Source organism: Thermobia domestica, chromosome 10 (assembly GCF_964235325.1).
Source record: "Thermobia domestica chromosome 10, izTheDome1.hap1.1, whole genome shotgun sequence".
Taxonomy (NCBI): Eukaryota; Metazoa; Arthropoda; class Insecta; order Zygentoma; family Lepismatidae; genus Thermobia; species Thermobia domestica.
Window position 1 is genome coordinate 16454424 of NC_137463.1, and position 17924 is coordinate 16472347.

At 36.2% G+C, this 17924-nt stretch overlaps 1 protein-coding gene across 4 annotated transcripts in view; it reads right to left on the reverse strand.

Annotated features, from left to right (window-relative positions):
* Positions 1 to 1366: 1366 nt before the first annotated feature.
* LOC145662320 (phosphatidylserine synthase 2-like) overlaps positions 1367 to 17924 on the reverse strand; it is a 54445-nt gene continuing 37887 nt past the window's right edge. For all 4 annotated transcript variants that reach the window (XM_081727773.1, XM_081727772.1, XM_081727774.1 and 1 more), the window contains exons 11-12: positions 12431 to 12520; positions 1367 to 7813 (exon numbers count right to left, since the gene is read on the reverse strand). In XM_081727773.1, coding sequence (XP_081583899.1) covers positions 7684 to 7813; positions 12431 to 12520 — 220 coding nt within the window. In that variant the 3' untranslated portion in view covers positions 1367 to 7683. The remainder of the gene's footprint in view (positions 7814 to 12430; positions 12521 to 17924) is intronic.

Consider the following 17924-nt stretch of genomic DNA (forward strand, 5'->3'; position numbering starts at 1 on the left):
CATCTTAAATGAAATCTTAACATGCTATAGGTATATTGAATAACCAGTAATATATGCTAATCCATCGCGAGAAATAATAAGTGGAACCATATACCGAAATACTCACACAAAATGTCGTCAGGATGGCATTTAGTATCACTGAGGGCTGTGATACTCAAATCCACTGAGGGCTCCAGAGTCGGTACTGTGATTTATAGTGAGCCGTTGTAAACGACACGTTTATGCGTATACCCACCATCACTGACGCGCCTGCTCCCTACTGACTCCCTAGCGCTCGGGACTAGAGATGGGCGAGGGGAAAACCCAGTGGGAGGGAAAATATATTTTGGGTTTAAACCCGTTTCTCCCAAATCGTATTTTCCCACGCAAAAAATGGGTGTTTAAGCAAAAATACGTTATTTTTTGTTGATGTTTATTGCTTTTAATTTTCAGAATGTTTACCAGTGTAGTGTACGTCAATTTTCAAGGATGTTATAAAATAGAGAATGTACCCATACTGCACACGCCATCTTTGTTGGCTCAACTTACCTAGTATAATCAATATCTTGTAAGTTAAAATTAGAAACTACAAAATTTATTCTTGAAAATTAAGGAAACAATCGGAAATGAGCTTGATCACGAAACTAACTGAGATTCGAGTGAGCCTGAGCCCATGTCAGCGAGTGTCTCTCAGAAAGAAATGAGTCCAAGTTCCATTAAAGGTAATGATTCCAAGTCTGAACGAAGTTTTTATTATTTGCAAGCCCAAGTAAGAGCAAGTGTAACTGAGGATAGTGAGCACGAGTCCCGTTGAGGGAAGTGACCCAAAGTGCGAACGAATTTGAGGCTGCGGAGCCCGAGCCTAAATAAGCGCAAGAACAAGTGAAATTAACGAACACCATCCCGAGTAAGCCCAAGCGCCACTGAAAGTATGAACCAGAGTTGCACTGAAGATAACGACCGGAGGTCCGAACGAAATTGAACATGAGCCCAAGTGAATGCAAGTCCCACTGCGAGTACGAATGCAATTGAGATTAATGAGGGCGAGCTCTACTGAGGAATGGAAAACCCGAGTCGAAATGAGTATGTACCCGAACAAAATTAGTGAACGTGAGGCTGGTGACTGCAAGTCTCATTAAAGGATGTGAGCTCGAGCTCGAGTAAACGTGAGCCTCAACGAGAACTTATACCGCAAAAATTTACGCATCGCTAACCAAAACAAGCTCACCTAGCCTAATTCCCGTAATCGGAATTCCATCTGAGATTTATTTTTCTAATGTGAAATAAATAAATAAATAAATAAATAAATATATATATATATATATATATATATATATATATATATATATATATATATATATATATACGTAAGTTCTTTTGCTATTTCTTACTAAAATCAACGTAATTTTAATTGACCTAGAGATAAGTTATGAGCAGTGCGGCCAGCCAACCACTAACTTCCCGACATTATTGATATTTGTGGTTGAAGCTCCGTAGGTTACCTTCATAATCATTTTTTATTAGTCATTAAGCAACTTTGTTGCAACAGACTTCGTCATTCAATATGCAATAACAAACTACGTAAACAATATACCATTATTATCATGCTTGGTATTCTCTTATTTCACACAAAAATTATTTGCAACGTCCAAATTTTCATAAAATAATAAAATTTACGAGAACTGTATTATTACATTCGTAAAGAACCTGTAATTTTTTCCATGTCAAGAGAGATACACTTATAAATAAAAAATACTTGTAGATAAAAGATATCATATATTTTTTCTCGTCGTTATATGAAAAAACCCTCATATTTTCCCAAAATGGGAAAAAAAATAACCTGGGTTTAAACACAAGGAAAAAACCCAAAAATATTTTCCCGGTTTTTTGCCCATCACTACTCCGAACCACTGCTGAGCTCTTGCCATGACTGTTAGATAGCATTCGTGGTTTTTAGGAACCACTTAGCAAAAGTTGGTTCGTGTTTTATGCACGGTACATTTTATGCCAAACGTCTACATTGCATTTATACCCATCACAATTACAAATAACGAACCGTAATCATTACCAAGAAGTGAGCTAGTCACTACCAAGTGATTTGCGGGAGAAACTAAATAACACCCCGTCGTTATGACAAAATGTATGGCAAGGCTAGGGCTAAAACTCTTACTGTGGGATTTACTGTAACCTAAAACTCAAGTTTTGCCACAACAAAAGGTCAAGACAAGGAAAAACTTATTCCGATTTTAATTTACGACTAGCAGCGTTCACCCCGCTTCGCTGCGGTCACCCCGGAACGCAATAAACTTTGTTACTTAGATAATTTTTACTTTTTCGCTTTCAAGTGATATGATAAAAACCATAGAAGATTGCAGTAAATCTTAACATTATATCGCCTGTCATTTATGTTAACCCGCCCCGCTTCGCTGCGGTCATCCCGGTGCTGGAATATTGTAAAAGTGTCTGTAAAAATAAGCAAATCAATTAAAAAATTTTAAACAGAAGATTCAAGCTATTTTCCGCTGTATATCGCCTGTCATTTATGTTAACCCGCCGAGTGACACGGTCATGCGGGTTGCATATAAATACGTTTATTTTTACCTATGATGAACTAATAACAAAGGATTTGTACGTTATGGACACTTGAATGGTCAATTATCTCAAGACACTGGTAATTAAAAATTAAAGTGATATGATAAAAAACATCTAGGGTCCAAATCCTAATAACCCCCCAAAAATGAAAGAAATTGGTTCAGCCGTATTAGCGTGATGAGCGGACAAAGGATTTTGTACGTTCTCTTTTATATATATAGAAGATAACAACGGAGAGTTGTAAAGTGATTCCTTTTTATTTTATTTATTTTTTTTTTTTTCACAGAGCTATATAAATTCAAACTGATCCAGCAGTTCCAAAGCTATGATCAAATGGATATAGACGCTGGTATGCACTTTTGTTAATGACTGTACATTGTGATTTACATACAGTACCGTCAGTTCGATTTGATGTCATTTAATATACAATTTTAAACCTGTGCATTTGTATTGTCTTGAAATAAACGGTAGAAAGTTGTATGTTTTATGGTTACGCCGCGCTAGTTCAGTGTTATTGGCGATGTGGCTGGATTGTCAGTACAGAGCAAAGTAAACTAAAAGCGTAGGAGAATGATCACAAATTTAGCAGAGTAGACAGAAACAGGAAATGAACTTAATGCAAGGCTCTGAAACACAATTTTCTGTCGCTGGCTTGTCTCTTAAACATTCTCGATTTTATTTGCTATTCAGATGCTTAATTCTGCAAACATCCAACATAAATTAAAGAAAGAAAAAAAAAAAAGCAAACTTAATACATTAATAGGTCGCTTAACTAAGTGTTGGAAAATGATTAGAATCGACCCACTTTAAACAATACATAGAATATACAAAATAAAATTTTCATTACAAAACAACGAAGACTTGAGGAATAACTTTGACCTTCTCAGTACATAAAACAAACAATAAAATCAACGATTATTTGTAATGTTATCCTGTAAATACCATATTTACCCGATAACCACATATATTTTTATTTCAAAGACAAACTGTTGACTACAAACTTTTGTACAGAATAGAACTCTTCAGTACTTAGGGCGATTGCCTTTGGTGTACTCTGCCCTGGGTTCAGAATTCCTTAGAAGCGGAAAGAGGCATATCATTGTCGATTTTGACCAGCATTGTAAGGCAATTCAGGAATTTCTTAAATTAAGAATTAGACAAAATGATGGCACTGGGAGCTGGTCTACTCAACACACATTAAATCATCTGGCTGTAGGGTAATCAAGTTATTTATTACGATCTGATTGTTCTATTTTTTCTAATCACAAAAGAATATAAGTGTACTTTCCAAAACGAAAAAAAAAAAAAAAACTGTTTTCACTTGACTCATGTTTCGTTCTTTTATTATTTAAGAATATAGGTGGTTCACACGTTTTGATTCCTGTAAAATATGGTTAATATTTAATGCAAGCCTCATAAAAGCTCTTATTTTGAATAAAACAAATACCTGTCTCCAGGCCCGTATTTATATATTGTGCGTCCATGTACACACAAACTTATGTCTCAAACAAGGAAACAAGTCGTGATTTTGCGAACATACCACCTCTTGTTGAGTAGCAGTTTAGGTATTACAAGTTACAAAAGCTACAACGTAATTTTACATGGCCTAATATGGGGGGTGCAAAGTCTTCATAAGAATAACATGGGGATATTTCAAAAATAATCGAAAACGACCAATATTAGAGTTGAATTCATAGTTTTTAGGGTCACTGAGATCACAGTTTTAATCCAATTCAACTTCAAGGTCATATTCCACTCCCCCGGGAGGGGGCGAGATTTTAAAAGTAATTGAAAACGACAGATATTAGTGTTGAATTCATAGTTTTCGAGGTCACTGAGTTTAACGGTATTAGTTTTCACAACGTTTCAAGTTTATCCCCATCCCTTGAGGTGGGGGTGAGAGAGTATGACTTTTTAAAAACAATCATATAAGCTAGCTAATTAGTAACTATCGTAATTACAGTGAATTAAAGACATTAACATATTTTCTCGCAGTTCCGTGGGACTCTGCGGGTTGCTAGTTTTAAATATTACTTGTGAACCTTGAAAAAAAAAATCCAAAATTTTGCCGTCCTGTGCTCGAGCACAGAATAGCACTTACCTAAATAATACGGGCCTGTCTCCATACGAGAAAAACATGTTTGCTTTCGATTTAATCTGATGTTCATCCTTCATAGCCTAGTGCAGGTTGGCTTCGGCCGACAATCGAACACTGGATCTAGCGTACCAATTTTAGAGCAATTTACCAGACTCTTGTGCACGAGAATTTTGTATATTGTACACATGATTTAATTTTATTGTTTTTCCTGCACTGCATAGTACATTGTGATTTGTGCCTTAGTTTCCTTATGCCTCTTTATTAACGACGATGTCATCAGTCATTGTACACCGATTAGAAATTACGTACGTGTTATTCGAGTAAATACAATATGTAACAGAACTAGAACACAATCTTTACTCACTCTGGTTTTAACAAAATTAAAAGTACATTTAGTTCTCATGACCATTCCTGTCTGCACTTAGGAAATTATTCACCAAACACAAACTACCAACAAACCGAACAACAAGTTAAAACATGTTATGAAATGAAACAGTGCAAATACCAAACACATACACACACACACACGCATAATAATAATAATAATAATATAATAATAATACTAAGGACGGATAGATGGGTACGTAAAGGTAAAGGAATGGTCACGATCTATCGATGGAACCAATACAAAAGGAATGGAACAAATGCTCCAATAAGGTTTTAAAAAAATCAAGCGTTTTGTAAACTTCTACAAACACACGTTGTCAAAATTGGATTTTAAAAAAATCTACTGCACGTTTCTTCTTCTAGGATGTTCCATTTCTTCCATAAATATCAAACATATATTTTTCTTTAATTCTTTGGTATACATACGTTTAGATATTTCTAATTAAACTTACTCAAGCTGATTAATAAAATTGCAAATAAACACAAGAAAATATATTTTAATGAACGAACTTACACACATTATCAATGAAACATCCTGTGATTGAAAAACGAAGTTTAATTTGATAAATAAACAGTTGATTTTAACTAAATAATACGTTTGTAAATGATTTTTTTTTACAAAAATCGAAGGAATGTACACAATCATTTCACTGTCACCTCATTCCGGGATACCAACGTATGATTAACCTCATTCCTTTCTTTTTTATTATTATTATTATTACACATTCATCTCTGGATATTCATTATTTTACAATATTATTCTAATGTTAGACATTTATGTATACAGGGTGTTCCACGATATATTCATCAACAATTTAATATTCATTTTGATATGCTTACGATCTGGTTTTTTTTTTTTTTTTTTGTTTGTTTGTTTGTTTTAACAGAAGTTATTTTTTTCTTAGAAAATACTAATTGTTCTAAATGGACAGTCATATTAAAAATAAACCTGACTCTTTGAAAGTCCTTAAATTGTTATAAATTTATAGAATTCAACGTCCAAACCGTAAACTTTTTATGCCTGACTGGGATTTTGATTTCAAGCCGATCCACAGTAGTCTCAATAGCCGAAATCGTGGTCAAAAGTTTAAAACGTAATTTAATATTTCTAAAACTCAGTATACAGAACAGAAATTTTTGTCCCGAGTCAACATACTGATTGTTACATTATTGAAATATAATTATGAACTTGTGGTAAAGAATTTATAGATTTTTATTAATCTGACATAAACCAAAAAGATCGTTCACAATGCACGCCTAAAGGCAAATTTTTGCATACTTGCAGAAAAATTTGGATTAAAAAAGAAAAAAGTAAAGAAATCGGGAGAAGCTATATTTTGTTTTAAATTTACGAAAAATGATATAAAATATCGAAAAAAATATTTAAGAGTGGGATCTTGTGGGACGTGGGACTACCTGATTATTTTAATTTTTGCGATTTACGTAACTATTTTTTCCCCATTTTATTTTTCACGTTAAAATTTACTTACTTTTAGTCGATATATGCACTCGACACAAATCAAACCGTCTAAAAGAAGCGGATACAGAACTTACGTGGGAAATAGAAGCAGAATTATACTATTAGCTGGAAAGCAGTTAATACAAGGATCATTGGACAAGACAAGAAGAGAATGAGTAGATAATATTAGACAAGATCTGAGGAAAGGGGATAATAACAATTCTTATTCTCATTGGATAGCAATTCAAGGGTTAGCTTTTGTTTCTGCCACGATTAACCTGCGGGTTCCTTAAGGTATAAAGGCAATCGTAAAGGGAAGGAAAAGAAGAGGAAGACGATGAGGAAGAACGAAGTTAAGGAACACGAAGGAGTAGACATGGAGGAAAATATTTGTTTGTAAGTTCACACACCAAGGAAATTCTTATCTAGCCAATATCCCCACGGTTGTAACTCTGCATCACTGCACGAAGTAAAAGTTAAAAAGTATCTATTACAGCAATAGTGACCGATCTAGATGCAAAACGTGAAACACCCTGTACATTAAAAAAAAAAAAAAAACGGACAAAGAAACAAACAACATTTCAATTGCCAATTCGTTCTGTGTTCCGCATCCAATGTGATTTTTCAGTATCTAGCATTTTCTTTCTTATACAATTTACTTCGTTTAGAACTACTTTACATAATTACAAAATACGTTTTACATAATGCTAGAAAATCAGCTTTGGTATCAACAATTAAAAATAACGGGGCATAATAATTTAAGCATGGTAAACTATTCTACACACTCACTAATTAAAAACAGTACACAAAAAATTTGCATATTACACAATATGCAGACTACGAAAATGTTATATCAATTTGTCTGACATATATATCAAAATATATATATTATATAATGCTTACAACTTGAACGGCCTTTGTTTCCGAAAGCGATAACGCAGTTATATTCTTATATACTTTTTTCAAATACTGTTACCAAATTATAAATTTCGTTTCCTTTGTACTTGAACAATCTAAGAGTAAATTCTTCATATCTTACTTCTCGAAGCATTTAACAATTTAGTTATCAACTTACATATACTGTGAAATGACTTTACATACACAGCTTTATACTGTTTTCCAGTACGAAATAACTTAGCAGTACTAACACAATAACAAGACATCAATACTAAGATGAAACAGGGCTATAATCTCCATTAGATAAAGAATCATTATTGAGGCCATACTTGCCAAGTTCGTAGGAACTAACAACTGTCCATCGCTGGCGCCTCTCTGCTACATCATGCGGACTCCTTCTCCTAAATTACAACAAAGAACTTAATTACTTGACAATTTATTCACTCAGAATATTAATTTTTACGGATTTGTTTTTTAGCGACAGAAAATGAAGCATGTTAATAACTCATCACACACTGCGCGTCATGCTTGCATTTTCCTAAATAGTTTCGGCAGATTCGCTTGCCATTATCAGTAGGTTGCAGTTATTTTAAATTTATTTTTCCTTTAATACTTCTGCTTGGTTTTAACTCGTTATTATGTTATCGTACGAAATATAAAGTTCCTGTGTTGTTATAATGTAGTAATTATGTTTTAATGTTGAAAGCTTATTAGTTAATGTTTTAACTTTGGTTTCACAATGGCATATTTATGCATTATAGTTATTTAATATAAGTTACCACCAATAACGCACAACTGATTTTTCTCTACGTTTGTTTGCACGTGCTATTAAGCAGAAACAGAAGTTTTGATTTTCGCTGTGAAGACACGTAAAGCATCACATTCATTTTACTAAATACGAACAGTATATAGTTGCTAAGTTCTAATGTACTACCTGTTTTACATTTTAGGAAGAGAGATGACAATTCTAAATATATTAAATCACAAAATACAGTGACCCAAACTTCCGGAAGTGATTCTAAACATCAAATGGACGAAAATAGTTCTCATAAACATCGTAGAGCCATTAATAAATCAAAATAAAAGGTAATACGAGGGAGGATCAGAAACTAAGGTTACAAGGAAGATATGTCTGGAGTTTCGTCTGTTATAGAGGAATGAGGAATGTGCGGTAATTTTAATACATGGAGTTGGCAACTATGCAGAGTTCCCCCCACCCGACATCTACGGCGCTAGTTGTAGGTAGGCACAAATAGCGACTCGTCTGGAAAACTGGTCTCTCGAAGAAGTCCGTCTAGTTATTCAATTTCTGTGAACGAAACATATAACCGCGGCTGAAATTCACCGGCAGCTGATAAGAGATTTACGGAGAGACTGTAATGTCCCATCAGCATATCATGGAATAGTGTCAAAAGTTTGCAGCTCGCAGAGAAAACGCGCGCCATACAGCCGAGATCACCACGCTGTTGAAGGAGTTTCGCTGGGACATCGTCGACCATCTTCCCTACAGCCCGGACCTCGCTCCAAGCGACTTTCACCTATTTCTGCACTTGAAGAAGCATCTAGGAGGCCGTCGCTTCGCTTCAGACGAGGAAGTGAAACACTTCGTGACAACGTGGCTGAACAAGCAAACACAGGATTTTTACCAGAAAGGAATCTTCAAATTCATTCCACGATGAGATGAGTGCCTCAATCAATATGGAGACTGTCGAAAAATAACCTAATGTATTGGTTATATGAAATAATATATACACGTGTCACTGCAGGCTTTGTAACCTTATTTTCGGATCATATCTCTTACACAAAAAGAAACTAGGAACTTTTAATAGACAGAACTTTCAAGACTCAACAAGCTGGTTGGTTAGGACTCGGAATTTACCATTTCTTTCAGCACCGAGACTATATGAAACATGGACCTAAGGTATAATTCGATCGATTGGAATGCGTTAGAATTTCAGTGCTTTCTCACAGGGACTCGACCCGGGACCCTGTCCACCAAAGGTGCAGACGCTAGCCATTAAACCAGCGGGCGTGAAGGCCGAAGACTGAACGAGCAATATTAATAAATACCAAATTTTCGGTCATTTGTCACTATCGGCCATGTTGAAAGAGTCACTCCCTACCCACTTATTTGGTTGGTCGGATTGAGGTTTATAGTTCCTTTTCAGCAACGAGGCTATATGAGATGTACATCAATAATATAAGGTAAGTTCAAATTTCAGTGCTCTCTCATTGGGACTTCATACGCCAAAAACGCACGCGCGCACTAGCCACTAAACTAATGAGCAGGGCTCTAATTATTTGTTTGCTCCTCTCTTTCTACTCGGTTACACATTCTTTCGTCATATAAATTCAAATACAACTTCCAGCGTATATCAACTATTATTTTCCTTTACTTTGCTTCTTTCAACACTACGCTCCATCGAGTGCACTTTATAGCGCATTATGTAAGCACCTTTTATTTCGATATACAGGATGTTTCTAAATAATATCGGAGTTTTAAGGTTTTGTACTATTTATTACAATTAACTTACAATTATAAATAATACATCAAATGAAAGAGCAACTCAAACAGTTTTGTACGCACGCATGTGCATACACTGTTTCCTCTGTCTGCCGTTAGAAAGCGCTAGTAGGAAAGATGGCGACTAGTTGCTGCATGACAATGAAGATTTTCTAAATCCTGTCGTCTTCAATGATGAATTGACATTTCACTGAAGTGGTGATGTGAACACTCATAATGTTTGCATTTAGTGGTTAGCAAATCCCACGAGATGGTACAGTTGCAACGAGACGCCCTAAATTTAATGTGTTTTGTGCCCTACCCCGGCGGAAAGTTTGTGGGCCTTGTTTCGTATGGTCTCCACGTTCACCTTTGGGGATTAATAAAGGATCATATGTATTGCCTCCGCTACCAAGAAAAAGGATTGAAGCAGTGGTTACAGCAATTCTCCACTCTAATCAAGGTTTCGGAAGAACTCGCCTATCGACTCGATGTGTGCCGTGTGATGAATGGTACTCACATTGAACACGTGTAGCAAAAACTGTTTGATTTACTCTTTCATTTCATGTATTATTTATAAATGTATGTTAAATGTAATAAATACTACAAAGCCTTACAACTCCGATTTGAAACACACAAAACATCCAAGTAAAACCAAAAAAGACATTTAATATGATTATTATTTAGTGCTATTGGTACAGAAATTGCAAGGAACAAACACTACTACACCTACGCCTAAACTTACCACCTTTCAATACAGAACACTCACTCAGAAATTAGACTTTCAGGTAGCGACGCTTTCTTCTGGTTTTTAAAGGTAAAACAAAAATTGCAATGTTCATTAGAAAACTGTCTGCACATGTAGCCATAGAAAAAAGTATAATGAAACAAACAAACAAAAAGGATCCATTTCTATGCTATATGTTTCTTCCACAAGTACATATGAATATTCTTACTCTTGGATCAGAGAAAAATACCGTTCCTAATAATTTATAACTACTGAGACCAAATTATTGTGCAAACGACAATAGACTTAATCTATTTGGATTTAGAAAAAGACAGGAAAGTCTAATTTCAAAACGCAAACATAAAAGAAAAGACTGTAACTGGATAGCTGAGTATGTTTCCAGAATTTTAAACATATGCTGCTGCACGCACTAAATTCAAAATGATAGTTTATAATAATTGTATGCTTAACCAAATTTTCTGCAAGTATAGTCTGCGGCTTTGTTACAGATTGTTCGCCGATAAGCCGTTTAAAAAAACGAAAGAGCGAAAAGTGTAACTGGGTCTGGGATAGAAACCTATTTTACGGCTTACCGTGCTGATAAGCTAACCACTATGCATCCCAGCTTTCTCAGTCAAACCTTTTCACTGCCTGGCTTTTCATTGAATTTCTATCTATAGACATGGTGAAAAAATCTCTATGATTATCTCATTTCTCGTAAAATATTAAAATATATCCTAATGACTGGAACAGGGGTGCATCTGACATTTGTTAGCATTTTTTTTTTAAGTACCTGACTAGAAATAAGTCAAATACAATACATAACAGAAAAGAGATCTAATTTCTTGAATAAATCAATTTTTTCAGGAATCAGCATGTTAACAGTGTTAAATACCTGCGCTATCTTTGTTTCTTAGCTGATTGATTTATGAGACAAATTATTTTTTTTTTTTTTAATTGAAATGAACGGTAATTTTAATGGATGGAATTTACTGATTTCTACCTCAAATCTACTTAAAAGTCCCTCATTTCATTTATTTCTATTTCACAAATGTACTTAAAAGTCCGTCACTTCGTTGATTTCTACTTCACAAATCTACTTAAAAGTCTCTTACTTCGTTGATTTTGGTTCATAATGTATCCACGTAATTTACGTTATTAGGATATTAAAATATCTCTTAATCATTTTGTGTCAATGTATTTAAAACTTTGGGACAGTATTTACAGTAAGACTAGGTATAATGCAAATTCATTTTGAAAAACCAAGACACACTCGACAAGAGTTAAAGGAGAAATGAGTAAAATTACGTCATTAAAATCCAACTTATTTGAAAGCGAACAGAAAAATAATTCCCCAAATAAATGAATGGTCTAAAAAAAAAAAAAAAAAGCAAGGGTGGCGAAGGCATTCAGCATCAGAAAGTGTAAATATTTTAAATGGTCTGTGTGGCAGTAAAAATAAATAAATAAATACATAAATAATAAAGTTAAGAAGAAAATCTTAATAAAATTAACTTAATCAATTTCTTATAGCAGACCTATGCATCAGACTCGATGAACTAAAACTCGGTTATTATATATGAAACGAAAGGAAATGGAAGACAATGTGTTACCGATAACCTGCAACTTACCATATTCCAAGAACAGTAATAATTAATGTTTCCATTAAAGAATCTATCAGTGAACAGAATATAGATCCCTTTACACATTCACTCTCAACGTAGGACATTTTATATATTCTTGTAACTACTCTTAGCTCTGTATGTAGTTCGTATAATTTGCACTTACTTTCTATGAGATCCTGGCGAAAGGAAAAATTTCCATATTGTCCATCCTAAAACTATGGAGCCACCGACTAACCAGAATATGGTAATATGCCTGTAAGAATAGATTCTTATTATTAAGGTTTACACTATTATGAAAAGCTGCTGAAAGATTCGTAGCCTAACCCAGAAAGAATAGAGATAGAATGATGAAATTGTACAATTTTACAAAACATCCCTCTGTATCTACAAACACAAATTTTCATACTAATAACGAAATTCTCTTTGTGCTTTTCAGCCCATGAAGTGATCATGTGTGCCCAACATGCGAATTTCACGAACATCGAGATCAGAGTTGTCAAGGATTTAGGAATTAGATTTCTGGGCTTTCGGTATCTGTGGCCATGTTAGCCAGTCACGTATGAAGGATGACGTCCCTAGGCGATCACACTATCCGAGGAAAGGGAAGGAAGAAAGGAAGCGGCCTGAGATCTATTTGTTAGGTACCATCGCGGCATTATCCTGGTGTGAATGAGAAAAACCCAAGAAAACCTCACTCAGAATGGCCGGCCTGAAAAAGCATTTACACTGTCACCGACAGCTGTCATCAAATTTTTGTTCCACCAATGAAAGTCACCGAAGCAATTCATGAGGAAATCAGTGAAACCCTATGGGATCCTCCTCTGTCATACGCAGTGGTGAAGAAGTTGGTGGCCCAGTTTAAACGTGGCGATTTCTCAACAGATTCATCAACGTCACGTGCAGGAAGACCAAATACAGTGACTGACTCCGAAATTATGCATAAAATTCCTAACATTATTCTTGAAAATCGCAGAATCTCAGCAAAACGTGTGGCAGAGATTGTAAGCATTTCTCGGGAACGCGTAGATAGCATAATTCAAACTGATTTGGGCTGCGCAAGCTCTCGGTAAAATGGGTTCCAAAACTCTTGTCAGCAGATCAAAAGTCTGACAGAGTGGGGAAATCAAGAGAAGTCATCTCCCATTTTGACCTCAGTGTCGATCAATTTCTGTCACTAATACTAACAAGCAAGGGTTTTCAAGTGTCACACTCCGATTTGCTTGAAACTCCTGGAGCGAATAAAGGAACCACAGTAGGACATACGTGTTCTTTTACATCGGCCAACGTGGGGGATGAAGGGGGTAAACACTCTCCTAAAGTGCGAACATAGGGCAATATGACGCATTTTAGCAAGGCCATAACCAGCAACGCATACTGAGAATTTTCTTGAAACTCCTGGAGTGAATAAAGGAATCAAAAGTAGAACATACGTGTTTATATATATATATATATCGGTTAACGTGGGAGATGAAGGGGTCAAACACCCCTCCCCCCCCAAAGTGCGAACGAAGTGTTATGACACATTTTAGCAAAGCCATAACCAACAACACACAATGGGAATTTACTTGAAGCTCCTGGAGTGAATAAAGGAATCAAAAATAGGACTTTTTTTTTTTTTTTTTTTTTTTTTTTTTTTTTTTTTTTTTTTTTTTTTTAATCGGCCAAAGTGTTGGCTGAAGGGTTTGGATGAGTATGTCATAGAACCAAATTATATCGCCGACTTTACGGAAGTGGATGAAACTTACGAGGAGTATGTGCGAAGGAGAGTATCGGGAACCTGCGGTATTATGAGTTGTGAGTCTGTGGACTTGGAATACAAGAGGAACGCAGTTAAAATTATGGAAGAGTGAAAAACAAGAGAGATTATCTGAACGTCCGTTATGCGGCACTACAAGAAAGTAACGTCCCGAAAACAGTCGTACCGTTGCGAAAAGCAAGTCTCTTCAGTTGGAACACGCAAAGACAATTGCGCGAGATGTCGCTTGCCGTGCTTCAGAACTTTCAAACCGCCGTCGGTCCACATTTACCGCTGCATGACGTAGATCTGCAACGGCGAAGAGCTCTCCAGGCAAGTCAGGAGCATAACCTCTCTTCATTTACGACCTCAAAAACATGGTTGTGAGCATTTAAACGGGCGCTCAATATTGTTTCACGTAAAGTGACCAAACTTATAACTATTTTCCAACATGAGCCAATGTGTATTTCTAACGGCTTAACTTGTTATGGTCTTCTTAATAGGTGTAGTGTTGTGCATGTTCGCAGTTTAGGGGAGTGTTTATCCCCTTCATCCTACTTTTGATTCATTTATTCACTCCAAGGGTTTCAAGCAAATTCTCATTGTGCGTTGCTAGTTATGGCCTTGCTAAAATGTGTCATATTACCCTATGTTCGCACTTTAGGGGGTGTTACCCCCTTCATCCACCACGTTGGCCGATATATATAAACACGTATGTCCTACTTTTGATTGTTTTACTCACTCCAAGAGTTTCATGCAAATCGGAGTGTGACACTTGAAAACTCTTGATGGATGAAACATGGTTATACCACTACGATCCTGAAACGAAACACAGCCAATAGAGTGGCGGCATTCAGCTTCCTCTCGCCTCAAGAAGTTCAAGAGAGAAGTCGGCTGGGAAAGTATTTGTAGGCTGAAATAAGGATGGAGTCGTACTCATAGACTACCTATTCAAGGATCAGACATTTAATGCAGAGTATCACTCTGCACTACTCACAAAACTGAAAGTACAACGCCGATGAAAATTGAAATAAAAGCATTCTGTTTGTTCCTTCAGGAAAATGACTTCGTCCATTGAGAACTGCAATCGCAACTGACACTCCATGATTTAGGGTTTTAATGTTTAGATAATCTTTCGTATTCCCCAGGTTTAGCTCTGTCAGACTATTACTTATTTCCCAAGCAAAAACAACACTTAAAAGGACACCATTTTGGATCTAATCAGGAGATGGTCAGTGCCACGAAAACTGATCTGCAAAAATTGGAGCACCGCGTAAAGAAGTGAATTGAACTTCGAGGGCAGTACGTAGAATAACTAAAATTTCATCATTCCACGTGCACATCTGGGTTGGGCTACGAACTTTTCAGCAGCCACTCATACATGGACAAGTTACAGATACAAAATGAAATATTTCAGTTTAACGTACCACAATTATGCCCTTTAGGCTAAAGGAGACGATGACTAAGGCAAGTGAATGATAATGGGAGAATTGGTAAAATAAAAATGTGAGAGGAAACGGGATACCTCAAGAAAACCCCTGAACTTGATTATGTCCACCACAAATTTACTTGGTCGGGGATCGAACCAGGGACACCACGCATCAGAGGCGCGTACTCCACCACTGAGTCAAAGTGCCACTTGAAACATCCTCGAGTAAGGTAGGATTTCAGAAAAACAATTCTTTTAATTTGATTTTCGTCTATTTGCTTTTGCTTATTTTTTTCAATTTATCGTACATATGTGCCTATTTATTTTATTATTTGATTTTGCTTATATATCCGGACTTGCGGCCCGTGTAACTCCTTGCGGCCCGTGATTGTTGACGCTGTGGGAGATGTTACTTGAGCTCCTCTGTCACTTGACCGCAGTCACATGACGGTTCTAAGTAATAGTCCGCTTTAATGATCAACGCAACCTGTCACTGAGGGTTCTCTTCTGACCACTGTTCCTCTTCGCTGATGAGGTTTTGCACTTTCGTGTCTCTCACACCACATAGCCGAGCGTCAACAATAATTTGTCCTCTTAAGAAATCAGAGAGGTCGCCTCTTTTACATTATCTTCGTCTGCTCAGTTTTCTACACGCTGCCTCCTAAAGAGATAATCGTGTGATCTTCAACTATAGATGTTTTTCTTTCTCATTGCACATTGCCGTTCGACGAGAGATGATCGAAAAAAAAAGTTCAAAAAAATAAAACTTTTATGTTATTCATTGTCACTTAACGAAAATTTATTTGTAGATTAATATATATCTGTCTTGGTATAGGTTTGAAGACTTCGGATTCCAATCATGTATACCTGAGAAACGGACATTTAAAATGATGACTCGTTTGGAAAATTGGTCAAAAGTGCAAGTGAATTGGTTAGTGGTGCGGTTCCTGTGGAACAAAAACACTATACCATGAACCTCCATAGGCAGATTGTAAAGATGTATGAGGAGGACTAAATTTCAAAGCAACACATAGAGAAGTGATGTTGTGCCTTCAAAGAAAGACGGACCAATACTGTTAATGCCCAACCCTGGATACAGCGGTAGACCCAGTACTTCGACAACTGACATCAGCTTGGAATGACTAAAATACCCCTTCTACAGTCCTGACCTAGCTCCAGTGACTTTCACCTTTTCCCTGTTCTAAAGGAAAAAATGGCTCTCTACCATTATCTGGCGTGTGATTATGTCAAAACCGCTGCCTCATAGTAGCTACGAAAACTTGACGCGGATTTCTATGCAAATGATATAGACCATTACTACTCAACGAAATAATACAAGTCACACCAGTCACTATGCAATCTAGTCTCAGCAAGTTGATACTTAGGTATTGTTGGCTTAGTGCATGACAGGTGCATAGTTACTTTGTCAACTGATAAATAGAGTTTCCTGTTGAAAATGTTGAATTATAAAATAAACCTCATCATTCATTTTGACGTCAACCATTTTAGTGTTTAAAAGTAAATTTACATTTAAAAAAATAACAAAATGCATAAACAAATAGAAAAAAAAGAAGCTCATTAGCTCTTCATTAGGTTTTTATATACTGGTATATCAGAAAACACTTCAAGAAAAAAGAACATTTTAGTTGTTATTTTAGTTATGGGTAAAATCATTTTAAAATAGTAATACACCCTATTTCAAAAAGAATATACGTATTTCGAATGCATATATTTATTCAACTTTAAGACATACGAATATGAAATTTTACACACATATTTACGAACCTCTCAAGTTCAAAGTTCAAATTACAGATGTTCAATATGTCCTCCATCAGCGACACGAACAATATCACATCGATACTTAAATTCCTCCCATACTCGGGCAAGCATGTCCTGTGTCACTGATTTTATGGCAGAACGGATTCGGTTCTTCAACTCTTCCAGGTTCTGTGGGAGTGGTGGTACATAAACGTTGTCTTTAACGAAACCACACAGGAAGAAGTCACAGGGTGTAAAATCCGGTGATCATGGAGGCCAGCTGAGACATGCTAAGTCGCCAGCTCCTTCACGACCAATCCAACGGTTCGATAGAGTTTTATTCAGATATTCACGCACTTGGCGACTCCAGTGAGGGGGTGCCCCGTCTTGTTGAAAAATGAAGTTGTCTTCGTGCAGCCTCGGAAACAATCAGTTTTGTAACATAGCGAGATACTGCTGATTGTTAACCGTGTTTCCATTAAAGAAGAATGGGCCGTAAACAGATGATCGGGATATCGCACAAAACACATTGACTATGGGCGAATCTCGTATATGTTCAATGACTGCATGTGGGTTCTGTAGGCCCCAAATTCGAACATGTTTGTCTGTTTACCTGACCACTAACACGGAAAGTCGCTTCATCACTGAACACGGTTCGTTGTGCAAAAGTGTTGTCATTGTCAATAACATCCAGAATCTCGTTACAAAATGCCACACGTTTGCGTTTGTCATCAG